Source organism: Coloeus monedula, assembly GCF_965178545.1.
Source record: "Coloeus monedula genome assembly, chromosome: 7".
In the NCBI taxonomy this organism is placed as follows: domain Eukaryota; kingdom Metazoa; phylum Chordata; class Aves; order Passeriformes; family Corvidae; genus Coloeus; species Coloeus monedula.
The window spans coordinates 34,126,543-34,144,771 of NC_138787.1; the positions used below are offsets into that span (position 1 = coordinate 34,126,543).

Here is an 18,229-nt window from a genome sequence, read left to right on the forward strand (position 1 = left end):
GGGTAAGTAAGATAAAGACGCATGTAGCTGCTGTTTAACTGTGTGGCTTCTTTAAAAGGAATTATACCAGGCAATTCCTGATGAAGTAAAATTTAGGTTAAGCTTCTTCCCCAATACTCTTGGTTTCCTCCTCTAATGAAATCTTACACTGCAGTGTGGACTCCTGTAAAGGCTGTATAAATTTGAAAGTCCCTCTCACTTGATTATCAGGCTATTCCTACCTGGTCATTTAAACTGCTGGAGAGATAATTCCTTTATCCTACTCAGACACCACAAACATCATTAACACAGCTAAAGTCCTCTTAGTCTGACTGTAGAAAATGGTGCACTTATGCAACAACCTTGTCTTAAACAGTCTTTTTCTCTGTTCAAGAGTTGTAACTTTAAGATTTTTCTCAGAAGGATAACTCAGAAAGCTTTTCACCTTATTTTAACTAGCTGTAGTTGAAACTGCAGCCCTGCACTGTGATGGTGACGTGCTGTGTACAGCTCTGCTTTATGAGCTTACAACTGCCTTGCAGCATTCAAGGGGTGAGGAGAGACAGAGCATTAAAAAGAAATCACCAGGAGAAAGAACTGTATTTATTTAACTGTAAAGCAAGCCAGGTAAGCAGTACAAAATTACCAGCATCTCTGCAATCTCGTTAAGGAGAATTTGACTGTAGCATTTCCCAGGAACTGCCTTTGAGGACATAATTGCTAATATTTAATGTTTCCTATTCTGAGTAACATTTTAATACAAGCTGATTTAAGTAAAAACAGAATTCAACTGACATCAGTTCTAAATGCCAAAGTCCTGTAAGTCAGGTCCATGGCAAGAGTCCGCCTTCAGTGGGTGAGCAGAATTAGAGGAGACAAATCACTCACTCCTGCTAGTTTTTTTCATAATTGCTGTATTTTATTCTGTGGTTTTGGTGTGTAAACAACAAAAAGAATTAAAACTAAGACATCATCTTGGTCCATGATGTTCCCAATACAATTGAACCCTGTAACACCACCAGCAGTTTCAACAGAACTTCCTTAAATTCTTGCAGGCCTATCTACCCTGCAAGAGAAACCATAATTCTTCAAAATGGCATTAAAGTTATGCACAGAAATTCAGCTTTAAAGCAGGGCCATAAAAAAACATGATGATAAGTACTTTGGATGCACTCTGACAATCACTGTTGCAAATGGTTTCTTCGGTTTAATTCCTTGATAGATTTCTGTTAAATCAGTGCAAAACTGTAACTATATTGGTTTCAGAGTTACAATGTACCTGAATGTATTGTGCATTTTACTTCTTCACCAAAAATTTGGTGATATCACAGCCATACTTTGTAGCTAAAGACTTTCTCTTCAGCTGGCTTCTTTCCTTGGCCTGTTTTGCAGTTCTCTGCAAAAGAGAGAGACAGGTCTGTTAATATTGATACTTGGCAACAGAAAGCATTAGCTCACAGTTAAGCTCCAGTCTAACTTTACAGTAGATAGCGTAATAATAAACATTTGCATTTTAAGGCAACATTTTCCCAAATCTAAAGGAAACTGTCATATCAATAGTTTAATGCTGCCTTTCCACCTTGGCTGTATGGGAGGGAGAGGCTGTGAGCACCAGGGTTCTGCAGCAGGAGGGAACAGGGCTGAGGAGGAGCCTAAGTGCAGCTTCCCTCTGGTGTTGCCTGCGAGAGGCCTGGGATTCCCAGCTCCACACACTGACCTCCCTGTGGCAGGCTGTGCACAGGGTCTGAAGGTTCTCCAGGGAGCACTGTCCTCCTCCACTGTACACGGGCTGGATGTGGTCCACCTGCCAGAACTGCCCTTCCGCCGGGCTCCGGATCATCTCATTCAGCTGCAGCACACAAAGGACACGGCAGGGGTGAGACACTCCTCAACTACGTGGACATCCTACTGGAGGAACAAGGAAATTCTGGGAAGTAGCTAGCTATAGTTTTCATCAAGATAAAGAAAGCCAGCCTTGGCATTTTTTAGTTACTCCCACTGCACAAAGTAACAGCTGTAAGTAGCTGACATACTTTCACCCAGCCCTGGCTGTACATGTACCCCTGCAGAATCAGAGCTCTCATGCCTGTGCCCATTAGTTAGAAGACAATGGGATTTAGTTAATTTGATTGTTCTTAGGGACTTGTTTTGTCTTGTTCTGTTGTTGGTGCTAGGTTACCTTTCTATCTTAAATCTGTAAGAACATTTTTGGCTGTCTTTGAACTCTCTGTACACAGACCAGATGTTACTGCTGAAACTCCAGAACCATCACCTGCCCAAGGGGAAGGTGAGACATCCAAGAAGTCTCCAGAAGCTGCTTCCTCTGGCTCCTGGGTGCATCCCTGATGCTGAGATAAAGCTCCTGGGCGTTGTGCTGGCAGCACTGGCACACCCCGTGCTCGATCTGGAACACCTTGGAGCGGAGGTAGCTCTGGCTGGAGCGGATGGAGAAGTCCTCCTGGCAGGCGTGGCAGCAGAAGCGCGTGTCCCAGGCGTGGGCCGGGCAGCCGGGCTGGGGCTGCGCTGTTGGCTGCTGGCAGCTGAGACACAGCGGGGTCCCCTGGCTGTCCAGGGCCTGCAGATACCCTTTGGACAGGGAGGAGCCTCCGGGGTCAGTCTGCCCTGGAGGAAGGGCTGAGGGATCATTTCTAGTTTCTGAAAGCAACCTGTTGGCAGAATGAAGTACAGCTGTGGGTAAAGTAGGTATTCAGCAGCCCAGTTCAAGAGGGGGCTTATGCACTGTGTATTTCCATTAGATATCTTTTATGTTCTGAAAAATCACTGTAGTTGTAATAATACCTTGCTCAGATTGACACCTGCATAGTGCAAATCCTTTACTTGGTTTACATTTCCATTTAAACAAAATTTGACAATATTACAAGGCAGATTTTTCTTCTGCACGTATTACTACACTCAATTATTAGCTGAAATAATGCTGTATTCATAAAGAAATGGCCACAGGCATGTACACATACAAAACTAAAATGTTTCAGCCCCCTCTTTAACAGAAGTAATAAAGGAAAGATCCTGGTTTCTCTACAATTTCCATGGCTGCCTGTCAATTTCCTACCCCAAACAAAGTAGGATACACAGTGCTTGTTTAAGAAAAATTTTTCAAAGGGCAATTTCTGTTTGGAATTTTCACTTCATTGCTCCCTTTTTTAAAATTCTGAGGCAAAATAGAAGCAAATTTTGTGTCCCCAATTTGATGTTGACCTCACAGGAGGGCTGAGCTAACATTCTTTTCTCTGAATCATGTAACTATTCTCTTGTTTTGCTTTAGCCAGACTCAGTTAATTAGCAGCTCTGTCAGCAGACAACAGATGAAATCTAAATTGTTGTAAGAATAAAACAGAGCTCATTAGCACTACAGCAAGTTTCTTATCTAACTACTGTACTTCAGCAAAGCAGACACAGCAAGTAATTTTAGTACCATAAAAAAAAGTGGCAAAAGAACTTAATGCAGTAGGATGATTAATAAACCTACTTCGTGGATGGTTCAGGAGCAGCACCTCCTTTGTCCAGAGAAGCCCCCATCTCTTTGGAGATGAGGCGAACGCTGCCCCCGCTGCTGCTGGCCTTGGAGAGCGAGGCTGCTGCCACATCCTCCCTGGTCACATACCTGAGAGTGACAAATCCTGTCAGCAAAGGGAACAATCTCCCTCCAACAACATCCACTCTGCGGTACAGCAAGATTGGGACAGCATATTCTCTTCAAACATTCCTCATTTTCTGGATGAGAAGTGAATAAAATTTGGGAAAATGTACTTTCATATACTTTCATACTAAATGAAGTGTCTTTCTAAAACCAAATTCTTAACCAGCAAACACGTAACTTGGTTTGTGTTTAACAATTAAAAAATGACAGCAATTTGAAACTGCCTGACAGTGAAACCTGAAAGGCATTTTGTTTCAGTTAGGTGAAGTCTCAGTGACACTCTGGATAATCCAGGAAACTTTACAAGCTCTGGAGGACTCCTTGCTCCATTAGTTATGTTTGATCTCCCTTCTTTATTTTCATGTGAAACCCTGTAAAACACAACTGCTTTTAGGTAAAAAACTTAAAATTGGTTCATAGAAACCACTATTCAGACAACTTCTCCTGAGTACATCTCTCTGTACTGAACACCTGCCAAACCCTACACACAACCTTACCTACCTGCTGTAAGTCCTGGTAGGTTTTCTATACACTTTATGGTAGGACACAATCAGGCAAGAGGTTAACAAACACTTATTACCCTTCTGCTTATATTACTGGACTTGCAAACTATTTATTTACTTAATTCTTACCTACAGCCAAAATAGTCACCCTCAGGAACTTAACAGTAGGGACTGAGGGGAATAAGAAGGTTTTAGAAGGTTTGAATGACGTGTTTTGTGCACAGCAGTGACAACACTAAGGAATGATGCAAAATTGAACTTTCTGCAGTAATTAGTAGGAGGAATTAAAACCAAACCCCACATACCTCTTTGTGCTGCTGCCCACTGACTGCTTTTTAGACAACTCCTCTGCAGCATGAATGGGACTACAGAATATTTGACCACTTTTTCTGACTATCTTCTGTTTCATTGCTGTGAGGTGAGTCCATTCTTTCACAAACCTCAGGATCTGGCAGAGAACATGACTGTCAGCACCAGGACAGACTTTGCACAGAGCTAATTACAGCAGAACAGTGCCATGGATTAGTGCATTCTACACTGGCTGGAAACAGCTCCTACAATCAGAGATGTGCCTTCAGGTAACTCTTCAAACCCTCACCCCTCCATCTGTGGAACCCATTCAGTAGCTGCTTCACACAACAGCTGGTTGAATCAGTCAGGCATCTCTCCTACAAATTTAAGTTCCAGCCTTCTTGAATCAGTTTTGTTCCCACCTGATGGATTTTAGTTTGGAAAATCAGATTTTAACTTAAGCAGATAATATTTCCCATCCAGTTTAAATCTGGATTTCCTTACTTGAGTACTTGGGTTTGCAGTGTTCTTCTCAAACCCCATTATGAATGGGATCTTTATTCCTAAATTAACTGAATGTCTGCGTAGAGCTGTGCCTGACACTACTTTGAAAACTCTTAGTAGACCAAAGGGAGAGTGAGAGTGGAGGCCTGCTCAGACCTGCAGCTCTGACACGACCTAGAACATTCTTATTTAGAGTGTGCACCATTTAATTCATAACCTTTAAGAAGTTATTTTGTTGACTTATGAAAGTTAGGAACTAATTCTGTAAATGAGAAATGAAATGATGCCTGGTTGATTCCTTCTACTGCAATGTGAAGAGGAGGCACAATAATTTGCCAGAGTAACAGACAGCATAATTCATGTTCACATCAACATCTATAAGATTGCTCTGATGAAACTGTGCCTATATCCCAAGGCCTGGAAGTATTCTGCATTTATTTTTTTTAAAAGACAATTTCCTCTGCACTTAATATTATATTGCTGTGCCAGTAGAACTTGTTCTTACCAGTGCACGATTTTTTTTATTCTGGAAAGTCTCTGGTAAGTCTTCCCAGTTATCCAGCTGTATGTCCAATGGAATGAAATTATGATTCAGTGGTTCACCATCCTAGATGAAACAAGCAAAGTTTTGTTTACAGATGCAGTGTAGCACAATGTAGAAAAAGTAATCTGTTTCAAGTGAATTCTCCTCCCTTCCTACTAAATTTAGTCCCTCAAGGTCAAATTTTTCCAGAACCAACAATAAGGCACAGAGATAACAGCACGAATGCAAGAAAGATGATTCATATTAATCTACCTAAAAGTAACAAGGCAGAACATTTTACCTTTTAATAGATCAGATATTTTTCTTTGCAAATAGTTCAGACACACCTTATATTAAACTGAAATTACAATCCTCTTGACTGAATTCTAAGGGAAATGAATGATTGTAGGTAGGAGAATGTCACTTCATTACAATATAAAGTAAGAATTCTTGAACATTATTTATCATACTTCTTTTTAATGTCTGAAGAAGTTCTCCACTTAATTTTTAAAGGAATAAGTTGTCCCAGTGGGTACATCTGGTCAAGGAACTTATTGATGATTCACAAACATTTGAGAGAAGGAGTCAAAGCAGAATTCTCCAATGTCTCACCATTCAGCAGATCTTGTGCAGTATCTGGCAAAATGAAACTAATCCCATAGTACAATGTACATACATTGTAAGTACATTTAACAAGTTTTCAGATACAAGAGGACTTTTTGACTCTTTCTGACTTTTTCCCAGCTGCATCAGCCTAATAAAAATGTCTCATCCCAAAGACTTAACCTTCAGTTATCCGTGCTGCTTTAGTGGCACCTGAATACACTGATTCACTCAGTAATTTGAAGAAATCTTCCCAGTGAACTTTCCTATCACTTGAAAGAGGAAACTGGCAAGTCCTGACATCCTCTTGAATGACTGGGAAAATTCCCAACTACTGCTTTCTGTACCCCATCACCACTGCAGATTAACAACAATGTGCTTTATTCAGGCTGTTACTGACTTACACACAGCACTAATGTTGATCTTTCTGAAAATGTGGTGGCAATAGTTTATTTACTTAGTGTGTCAGGATTTACTGTCATTTTTTATTTGAATTTTGAATGTTATTCTATTCAAGTTATTTTGTGATAAGACACTGTAATAATAAAAAGGAATTTTAAACGACTGTTACTGGCATTTGTAACAGATGATTTCATGTATTAGCCCAATTTTGTAAGCCAAGAGAAGTGCTGAAAGTTATGTATCTAAGGAATTACTACTTAATTTCATTGAGAGAAAACTAGAGTGATAAACTACCTAATTTTTGTATTTCAGCTAATACAAAAATATTGATGCTTTTACATAAAGCATAACAAATGAAAACATACAGAAACATTTCAGAGGGCATTTTCCTTTCTTATTTTAAAATGACAATAACCATGCATACTTCAGGTTTACCTTTGTATAGAGGTGGATTCTATCAGTATTCCTGCTTGCACAAAACATAAGCCCATCATATATTTGGAATGTGTCTGATTTATCTACAACAGAAAAAATGGTAGCATTAAAGATTTTTCTTCATTCATTCTACTCTGACATTAGAAATAATATTAAACATGTATCTAATTCCAGAACGACCTAAGATGCAGAGCTCAAGCAGCAAACTATTAAGGTATTTGTGTATTTCATTTTTCTGTTTCTCCTGAATGACCCATCAACTGTTTTGCCTGTGTCTGTCCTCAGTTCCAGTAAAACCATCCAGATTCCCAGCTGCTGGTTTGACACAGTCCTGAAGTCAGTCAGCTCTGGTTTGCACCAGGACCTGTGTGGAAAGGCTGGGCTTATCCAGCATCAAAACTCAACAAATGGCTCAGGCTAGAATGATAAAGTCCCGTGCTGGTGCTTGTACTTCTGTGTTTCAAAGATGTAGGTTTTTATTTAAAAGCTGTTTTTCATGCCAGAGGCATTTAATTCAGTTTCACAATGGGATAGAACTGTTCTTTCAGAGTCCCACTTTACCTTCTCCACACTCTTTTTCGCTTTCTTCCTTTTCAGTCCCCAGAGTTTCCTGTTCTCTGATTTCAAAAGATTGCTGTGCCCCCATTTCCCCCAAATGTCCTCTTCTGTCTTCAGCACTGCCCTCTGCTCTGTCTTCATCTCTCCTGGGCTCCTCTGACACTCCTTCCTCACTCTGGCTCCTGAGAGCTTCACCATTTCTCTCACCTACATACAGAGAAACAAGTAAAGCGATGATTTGTGTTACCTGGCAGGTACCTAATAACACATCTGAGACAGGACCATGGCACTGAAATACAAAGAAATGGCATTTTGTTCTCTAATATTATTATGGTGCAACCACTTAGGAAGCTAGAGCTAACTTTAATATTAAGAGAACAAACACATGGAACAAAGCTTTTCATTTACGTAATCCTGTGCACCCGGATTAATGTCAAAATATTTATGTAATAAATAATGCAGCTAGCAATTCTATATTATATACAGTTATTGTATACCATAAACACACAAAGTAGCTTTCCAGGCATTGATTTATAGCTGTGAAACTCAGAAGTTGTCCTTACTTGAGCATGCATAGAGATTTAAATAAATAAATAAATAAGCAAGTAAAAAGAGCCTTTGCAACTGAAATGACAAATATGGGCATAGATTTATAAAAATGTTTCATTAATTTTCCAGATAGCTTAAATAAATTTAGTAAAAGAAATCTATTGTGAACTGTTGGAGCAAGAAAAGCCATATTTTCCAGATAATGTCTCTCATGACAAATATGCAATGCTCAAGTTAATAAAACACCAATACCACATTGATTAGTTTTGAAAGGTAAAGAAAAATTTTGCTGTTTAATTGTATTCAGAATAACCATAAACCTCAAGGAAGAGGAGAGGAAAATTTGCTGCAAAGCAAACAGAGGATATATTCATCCTTACGGAATTTATATCCTGTTAACTTTTTATGGGAATTTTTCACTTGTTTCAAGTTAGATTCATGTAAAAGATCCTTGGGGAAAGCAAGACTAAGGAGGATCACTTGAGGGGTATTTGTTCATGTAAAGACACAATTCTTCATATTTTCCTGGACCTCTGTGTAGTCATAGGTTCAAAAAGATTGTATTTTCTGAGCCTGATCACAACTGAAATGAAAAATGCATCTTTTTCTCTGCAGCACCCCTTACTCACCATCCCTGCTCTGGGGGCAATGGCACATTTCACAGTAAGGCAGCAGATCATTGTTAATGTAAGTGCAAGCACTGCAGTGCCAAACTTTATTTAAAGCTGTACTTTCACTTGAATTATTTAAGCCACAAGGATGGAGTTCATTGTTTTTTTCTGAAAACAAAGAGGGCTTTTTTCCAGTCAAAGATGTTTTCTTTTTATTGCTGGAGTTGACTGGGGTAGATCCACTTATGCTCCTTGCTCTTTTGGCTTCATGTTCACAAGTATCTTCATGACAAATTGTATCCACCTCACTTATCCTTATGGAATCCAGGTTTTCATCACTCTTCTCTGCATCCTCTTCTTTTGTGACAGCAGAAGATTCTGAATCATTATGTAACAATTCATCACCAGAAAATCTTTTGCGTTTCTTCTCCGTGGAGGATTTGGGGGAAAAAAAGGAACGTATGTCATGCTGTTTGTCCTTTTCAAACTAGGGAAGAGGAAAGGAACACAGAATCACAGAAACATTTAGGCTGGAAAAGGCCTCTAAACCCCACTTATGACTGCATCAGAAACTGTTAACAAAAGATATCTTTAACAAAAGATAACTTTAAGAACAAACAGTGAACAGAAAAAGCAATTCAACATTGCTCTCCTGATTTTAGAAAAGTATTTTCAATATTCTCCTGAAAATTCTGAAATGGCACTACCAGAAGGCAGAGACATAGAACTGGTAAGCTATGTGCCTTTTTTGAAGATGCCCATTACAAGGAAAGGCTTTCAAACACTGTTTTAAATATTAGTCAAATTAATTCAGCACAGTTAATGAAGACATCATTTGAACAGAAATTACTTGGTCTTATCTGACTCTGAGGATGGCTCAGTCATCTGAACATGAGGACCCAGCAGAAGATGTAGATGACATTTATACCCAGCAGATCACTTTTCCCAGCTTCACATAAGTTTTAAAATGGAATTTAGTTTTTCCTACTTGTTTGGTGTTTCTCTGTTAGTAAACTCTGAACTGCACAAAAAGCTGAAGCAAATGACTGTTACAATTTTTTTTAAATGAAAGAAAACAGAAAAGACAAAGGTTCAAGTCTTACATGTGTAAATAAAAGTTCATTTTGGGGACCTTCTAGAATTTCATTTGGGGTCCAGGTCTCAGCAAAACTGAGAAAGTCCCATTTGTCCTTATCACCTTCTTCAGCCTGCATTTTCTCTTTCTTGCCATTCAAAGTGCTGCCTGTGACTTTGGCCTGCAGGAAGACAATAATGGTGAGTGCTGTATTTAGCACACTACAACCAGTGAACCAGTGACACAAAATGTCAGTATTTATTGAAGATAAAAGAGAATATATACACTGTGTACATCTCTAGCAGTCTTAACATGTTTTGCTTGGCATGTGGAGACAAACAAAGGCAGAACTCTTTAGTGACCTGTAAGGTAAACTGTTGTTGAATTACTAAGCCCCATCCATGCCATGTTTAAGGAGATTTATAATGCACCAGACTGACAGATTCTTTCAGAGGTGCCTACAGGACGTTGAATACAGAATTTCCTTCCCCAACTGAACGTCAAACACAGTTTGCAGTTCCCAGATTATTTAAGCAGTGACTATTTTTCAGCAGGAGAGTAAATATACTGGCAAACAAATGGTCACCAGTTCGTCACTACAGTAACTTATGGACCCCGCCCAACTGAACCACGACAATACAGGACCAGCCAAATGCAAGAACTACAGCTATTAGGCTGGCACTGGCATCAGGATAAACCCTGTGTAATCACAGTCTCAAATGGCTCTGGCACCTGGTGTTTGAAAGGCAGTTCCTTCTGCATTGACACTGCTGGCAACACCAGAAAGCAAGAGCTGCCAGAACACCAACACACCTCAGTTATCAACACACGACACTAATGAATGGGCACAAAGGCTACAAAGGGGTCACTGAAGCAAAACAGCCAAATGATTTTTCTCAGTTCTGTGAACTCTCAAAGATTCTCCAAGTAAGGAAAAAAAGCAGACTGGAACTACTCCTAGCTTTAAAGTGACAGAGAGCAGGTTTAGATTTGATATTAGGAAGAAATTCTACCCTGTGAAAGTGGTGAGGCTTTGGCACAGGTTGCCCTAAGAAGCTGTGGTTACCCCAACACTAGAAGTGTCCAAGGCCAGGTTGCACAGGGCTTGAAGCAACGTGGGATAGTGGAAGGTGTCCCTGCCCATGCCAGGATGAGCTTTAAGGACCCTTCCAACCTAAACCATTCTATGATTCAATGACTGCTAACAACAGTTGGGTGATACTTGTGGAAAATGGCAACAAAAGAAAAGATTTGTATAATCTTGGATCTACCAAAAAAGAATGCCTCTGCCTCTCAAAAAGGAAGCTTAGTTTAGGCACAACATTCATTCAATTAAGAAAAAACAACCCACAACAAATTCTAGCTGTTATGAGTGAGCAGAATGCCTGAATGCCTTAAAATTGAACCACAACAGCAATAAAAAGCCAGAAGATAAAACAACCGTCTCCTGTGGGTATGAACCATCCCATGCACCTTGGCAAAGACTCATTATCGTTGCATCTTGAATGAAGAGCAAAAACCTAGAAAAGACTAAGTCAGAACAAACATGGACATTTTGATGATTAGTAATTGTAGGTGTATCAATTTGTCTTAGAGTAGGAGTATGTTTTAGATAAACAAGACTTTTGTGGCACTGAAGTGCAACCTGAACCCCAGAGAACTCTGACCCCTCGGCCCCACTGCGCACCCACCTTGCGGTTCAGCATTGCCCACATGAGGGTATCCATGGTTCCTTTGGCAATCAGGAAGTGAACGTTCACAGAGCTGCACTGCCCAATGCGGTGTGCTCTGTCTTCTGCTTGTTTAATATGGCCTGGATCCCAATATAATTCAGCAAACACAACGTGAGTGGCAGCAGTGAATGTTAAACCCTAAGCAGAGTAAGGGGATGCATTTTAAAAAAAAAGATTCCACACACAAACAACAGATTATCTGAAGCAAAAGAAAGCTAAAGGTTGTACAGGACATTTCAATATGGAAATAAGAGGGTGGTCAGGGTGGTCCTCGACAGCAGATGGCCATATTATATCAATTTCTTCCTTGGGCTTCAGGTTCAAAAAATACTTCAGTATTGTGCAAAGACTGCACACTGCTTTTCATCATGGAATAACATCTATTTCTTATTAATCTAGTGCTTTTAAAGAAATTAAGTTTTTCTAATTATTCAAGAATGAGATGCTGCTGCTTATCATCATTTTGCTCAAGTAAATTCAATAGAGGCTTAGAACAGTTAACATGATTAGTGCAAAGAAATGAACACAAGGTCTACAAAGGACAAACTGCACGAAGATAAATTACCTTCAGTAAATCACTTCAGTCATCAATGATTTCAGTAGCTATATTCTTTAAGTATATTATTTCACATGCTTTCTTTTTTGCCCTACCTGACCAGCTGCCTGAATACTCAAAATAGCAACCCGGGTTTCAGGGTCCTTCTGAAACTGATTGACGAGGTGAATCCTCTCTGCAGAGGGAACACTCCCATCTATTCGGATGTAGCGAGCCTGTAACATCCAAACAGAGACTAAATGACATCATCAGCATCTGTTTTCAGACCCAATCCCTCCCTGTCCCCCAATAAAATTATGTAAAGGACTGTTCTATTCCTGTCATGGGGATCAGAATACATCTTTTGCCCTTTGACTTAAAATTAAGTCTCTGTCTAGAGAGGTGTAGATTTGTTTCCCTGTTTGCAAAAGTAGAAGATAGAATGAACATGGGATCTTGAAATGAAATATTAAACAGAAGAATCTAGCATTTCCCTGACACCATTTTTTGAAATGTTAAAAAAAGAATAACAATATAAAATAGCAAAGTTAGCCACCATTCACTAGCAATAATTAAGAGTCCATGATCAAAATAAGGTGAAAGCTGTTTGCAAGTATTTTTACTGCTTTGAATTAAACATTTAGGTGAAATGATAGCGTGCTGTTAAATGTCCCAAAAAACAGACTGGTAGAAAAATTTGGAAAACAACTTCCTACAATATTGATTTAATAATAATAATAAAGTCATACCAGATACAAGTGTGTTTACATCATCCTTAACCACAAACCAGTTTTCAGAACCACATGATCCCTTTTAATGCAGTGGCACTGATCCATATGTACATAAAATCCTTCCATTCCTGTACTCGTGTGCAGTTGGCTGAATTCAAACAGAGCTGATAGCCATTTGTTTAAGTGAGGTTAGATTTGTGTGCACATTTATTCAGGCTTTACCTTGCTCTCTATAACTGCCTCTGTGCAGGCTTGCAACATGCTCAGGTGATGGGCAAAGACGAGAAACTTCAGTTTGTCATTGTCAAGCATCATTTTGATGTAGTCCTTGACTGCTCCTGCCTGCCGTAAGAGAGTGTTTTCATTACTGAGACACACAAAATGTTCAAAAAGACAGTTTTTATTTTCATGTCTTTCAATTCCTTGTAACATGAAAAGGTAAATTTCTGTATCTTTTGTTATCCATGTAAGGCTTTATCAAACACTGACATTGCTAAGAATCAAATGATTCAGATTAATTTTGTTTAAAAAAATACCACAACTTGACGTCTTTGAGAAACCTAACTCACTACTTCAGAGAGAGAAAAAAACCCCACATTTATCCTCACAATACCATATAATTACATGGCACTTCTTCCAGATTAAGATGTAGATAAACCCCTTTTGATTCAGACGTTATTATCTGATGTTTTAATCCATATTTGAGAAAAACAAACATATTTCAAACAGACAAGGTAATAGTTAATCAGAACTTCTGCATCCACACACAAATAAAGCCATATATCAAAACTGAAAGAGTAATTCTGATATGTTCATGATATCATAATCATAAAATATTGCTCCATTTAAGCATTCATAGAATTCTTTTGTGTCAAATGTAATTTTCAGTATCTTTTACAAAAGCTATTAAAGCAATGATGGCAGTTAATAACAAAATCTATCAGTGATCAACAGTTAATGCAATACACTCTGCAGCAGTTTTCAGACTTCTTTTTTCATTGTAATGGGGTTCTGCCTATTCCATAAACATACAGGGGAAAAAGAGAGTGCTTCTCCATGCCATGATTATAAAACAAACTGAATAACCTCATCTCGTGTTCTGGCCAATAAAACCAATTTTATGAGGTTAAAAACACACACTGGGTAGTTTAAGGATATTAAGGGAAGACTTGCAGGCTCACCTTGGCAATGGCTGTTTCCTTATACATGCGTGTGATCAGATTCATGACTTGAGAAAAGTGGCTTTCAGTGGCATCTGAACTCAGACTTCTCATTAATTTCTCCCACTCTGCAAAAGTGGCATTCAGATTCTAATTGGCAGAAGAGATCAGTAGTTAGACACAGAGTACAAAGCATGTTCTACCTCAACAGCTACGCTTCAAGTGTAAAATGTCTAGGAACTTCGGAGAACTCTATCAAATTTGGCTAAAAGCAACTGTAGGATTCAAAACCTACAGTAAAAGAAGAGAGAAAAGAAGATTGTACTAGAAATAGAACAAATTTTATCATTGATGCAAAAAAAATTGCTGTATGAGTGTTGTATTATATTTTAAAAACAGTAACAGAGATACTCTGCTTTATACTCACACAATCTTTGTAACTACACATAATACACATGCATACATAAAAATACATATCCATATGAAGATACTTCCATTTACTAACAAATGTGTTTTCATCAAAAACGGAAAATTTACCTTTGCTGCAGTTTGAGGGAGATCAAATGGAATGCGTTGCCTGACTTTGGGAGGCAACTGAGTTAGGACATCATTCTTCAGTCTTCTGATCATTATTTCACTTAAAAGCTGATGTAGTTCCTCTAAGTTTGAAGCTCCTCTACAGTCCCATTGCCTTCTTTTACCAAAAAACCTGAAAATGATAGATCAATACAGAATGTAAACATGAGATCTTCCAAATTCAATAGAATCAGCATATAATTAATTTTAAATCACACTACTGGATATGAAAGTGTGCTTCAACTTCCCAGCAGCCACCACTGTCTGCAGGAGTTACTGCCCATCACCTGCACACAATCCTCTGTCTATTCCCAACTTCCCACACTTCACTGTCCACAGGAAGCAAAAGTTTCAGGTTTAATTTTGGAACTCCTGTTTCGATGGACTAATGAGAAGAATATACCACCTTGAGAATATTCTTTATTATATTACAGACAGGAAAGCCATCATGAAAAAGGCAAATATCACTATCAATATTCCTTTCTTCCCTCCCTAAGAATTCCTTCTCAGTTACTGCCAGAGACAGGATTTAAAGCTTAAGCTATCATCTCTAAAAGTAATACTATTTAATGAGCATGGTTAAATAGAGGAAGAAGGTTTCACATTAAGAAGCTAAAGGCTGAAAAGAGAAAGAATTTATTAACTCAGTCTTCCTTGTTCTTTCCTTGCTTTGCTGTTTTTGAGGAAGTGTTCCAGCAGGAACAGCAGCTTTTCTCTGTCAGAATTACCAGGAGACAATAAAATAAAGAACATGACAGTCTTGGAGAAAAGCCCAGGTAGCATTTTCCAGGGCCAGAAAAGTGTGTTACAAGCATGTAATTTTTATTAAAAGACCAAACAGCCACAAAAACCCCCACAATCATTTAGAGATTTTTAAGCCTTACTGACTTTACCAACAGTGTTCTAATTAGCTGAATTAGCTGACTGTAATAATTTGGGAATGGGGCTGAGAGAGTTACTTCTGCACTGGTGAAGTGGGAATGGCACTGATGGAAGACAGCAAAATCTTTTGCTCATATCCCTTCCTTAGTCTATTTATATGTCTGTCCTTAGAAAAGCCTCCTTCCTCCACCTTCAGCATTGGGGATATGACAGAAATGGCAGGCTAAACCTCACAGAAATAGTTTGGATCTCATCTTTAAAACAGGTGTCCATGGACACCTAAGGAAATACCACCCATATTTTCACGGAAAGTGCTGGATAAAATAATCCTATCAAATTTATTACCACAGGATGTTTTGTTCCAGCCAAGTCATGAAGAAAAAGTTATTCATTGAAAGCTTGCCAAACCCTGAACTTGATTTTTATTACATTTATGGTATTCCAAAAATAAGATAATCATCTATGATTGAGTAGCTAACCATGCTGTACCCACGCGCACTTGTGGTGTGAAAATTACAGATGCATTCAGTCAAAACAGCATGGAAAAAATAGCATTTCTCTGTCTGAAAATTAGACAGTGCTCTTCCATGTTATTTGAAGTTCAATACTGATAAAGTGCATATGATGGAGGGAGAAAAACAAGTTTTATGAAAATGAAACCATGTAATTATTACTGTAAAAATTAAGTCTAAATGCTAGACAATTTAGCTGACAAAGATCTGTTATTTTGAATACATGCAAAGTTGTATATATGAAATTTTTAGCTAAGACAGACAGCCTGTGAAATACAGAAACAAGTACTGGACTTTGTTTCCCACCCAAGTGTGGTGAGGCAGCAAAAAGACAGGGACCCCATAATAAAGAGAGGTATAAATTATTACATGACCATGAGCTTAAGACTCAGAGTCAAAAACTCCAGTTCTGAAGGTAAAACCTCCACAACTCATACTAACAACAGTAAATGTATAAATAATTTTACTTAACAGAATGCTGGCACTTCAACTTTATTTCAGACTTTAATAGCTTTAATTAATTTATTTAATCAGTGTCATCCTTTTCCCAATCCTCTTTGATGGAGATGGTACCTGACCCTGGTTTTCCAAGCATGATGGTGTGATATAGCAGTAGAGGTACTGCCTACTGATTGTCTCACTTGGCATGACAAGAAAAATCAAAGACACTCATAAGAATGTAAATAAGCAAGTGCAGTAATACCTGACACGAGCATCACAGTATTTTTTAGCATATTCATTCCAAGTCCCAAACCTTCTTGGAAACAGTGCCTCAATCTGCATGAAGAGCTGTATAAAAAATAAAATAGCAACAGTGAAAAATTAAAAGTTGCATGCAAATGTAAGACTATTCAGAAACAATTAACACATGATTTTTGTGTTAAGTTTACATTTAATATTTGCACAAAAACCACACAGCTTGGCCCACATACAAAAGGAATTCCATAGGATACAGGAGTCTTCAGAGAGGAGAGTTATAGGAAGCCCTCAAAGAATAGAGCACTGTAACAGCACTGACAGCTTGGAAAAGATTCACATTGAACAAGAAGACATGGATGAGATTAAGTTATTCCCCAAAATAACAATTTTTATCATTTGCCAGGCACATGGGCTTCTGCAAAGCTTCAATGCAGGTATTGCATGAGTGGTCTGCTTCTTAAAATACATGAAAAACCTACTCAATTTTTAAGTTTTACTTCAAAAGATGGACAATATCAATACAAACCAGAAATTTCACAGCTTTTTTCCCTGCTGAATAGCAGGAGGTAAATACCAGTTTAGATGACCTTAAGCAGGAAGAATCCTACTTTACAAGCTGTTATACTGTCAAAGCTTCCTGGCTTCTGGGACCATTTTCCATACATTCAAAGACTTTATACAAGGATTCTGCTTATGACACAAAACTGATTAAAGACATTTAATGGTTTTTATATGCTGTCTTATAAGCCACAGCAGAACCTCAGTATCACTAAAAAAAAAGTCTCAAATTATATTCCATTCGTTCATGAATTTTGATCTCATGCTGTAATCAAGGACAGCCTGTATGGAATTCCCTTTAAAGACCTTTAACAATGATACTGGTCTTAGTATCAATGTACTATATAAAGGTATTACACTTTGTAACTTTGTCCAGGGTTGGTTGCAGTGTCTTTGTACAGGAAGTTTAAATAATTATCCCCACCCATAAACATAAATATTTGTTTTAAAGTTTTAAGTAAGTACTCATGATATACCAAGCCCTTTTCCATACCATGGATATCTTTCTCAAGTTATGACCTCTCTTAACAAATTAAATTCATAAAGGGTCTTGGCATAAATTCTATTTACACAGTGAAGAATTCTGAAGCATAAAAGCAATTTTCTGAAGCATTATTTATCTAGCTCTTTTAATTTCCCTGAATACAGATCAGCTCTTATATTCCATTTTCCCCTAAGTTTGATAAATAAAGACAGTTGTCTTGGGTTCAGTATAAAACCCAAGAGGGGTTTTTGTTACCTCTCTGCTCCTCCCTAATTCCATAAGCTGAACTTCCTTCAAAGGAAAATTTGTCATTCTGGATGTGCAACAAGCACAGACTATATTTTGTTCCACTTAAGTGAATATTCAAAAGACCAGTGATAAACTAAGGGCTTTCTTTATCAGATGATGAAGTAGAAGATTTAATACAAGACCTTGTCTCCCAAAGACTCCCCTAGCCAGGAGAAACAAGCAGTTCTCTCCTTAAGCTCTATTTTCCATTTCACCCAGCAATCAGTCTGTAACACACAAGATTAATTTCTTACAAGAAACACTGTCTCAAGTCACCTGTGCACAAGCTTGAAACAAGTTTGTAAAGTCAACTAAAACAAAAAGACATTGGTTTAGTTTTTTATAGTTGTCCTCCCTGATGCAGCTAGTGCACCTTTTGA

The 18,229-nt window shown here is 38.3% G+C and overlaps 1 protein-coding gene across 1 annotated transcript in view; it reads right to left on the bottom strand.

Annotated features, from left to right (window-relative positions):
* Positions 1 to 1,276: 1,276 nt before the first annotated feature.
* ZRANB3 (zinc finger RANBP2-type containing 3) overlaps positions 1,277 to 18,229 on the bottom strand; it is a gene marked incomplete at both ends in the record, with an annotated part of 37,713 nt that continues 20,760 nt past the window's right edge. Inside the window, 16 exon segments of the mRNA XM_082284798.1 lie at positions 1,277 to 1,375; positions 1,697 to 1,828; positions 2,252 to 2,645; positions 3,467 to 3,601; positions 4,446 to 4,588; positions 5,441 to 5,542; positions 6,899 to 6,981; positions 7,460 to 7,663; positions 8,635 to 9,103; positions 9,720 to 9,872; positions 11,383 to 11,562; positions 12,076 to 12,195; positions 12,913 to 13,032; positions 13,872 to 14,000; positions 14,388 to 14,559; positions 16,524 to 16,609. Of these exon segments, the coding sequence (XP_082140924.1) occupies positions 1,277 to 1,375; positions 1,697 to 1,828; positions 2,252 to 2,645; positions 3,467 to 3,601; positions 4,446 to 4,588; positions 5,441 to 5,542; positions 6,899 to 6,981; positions 7,460 to 7,663; positions 8,635 to 9,103; positions 9,720 to 9,872; positions 11,383 to 11,562; positions 12,076 to 12,195; positions 12,913 to 13,032; positions 13,872 to 14,000; positions 14,388 to 14,559; positions 16,524 to 16,609 (2,721 nt within the window).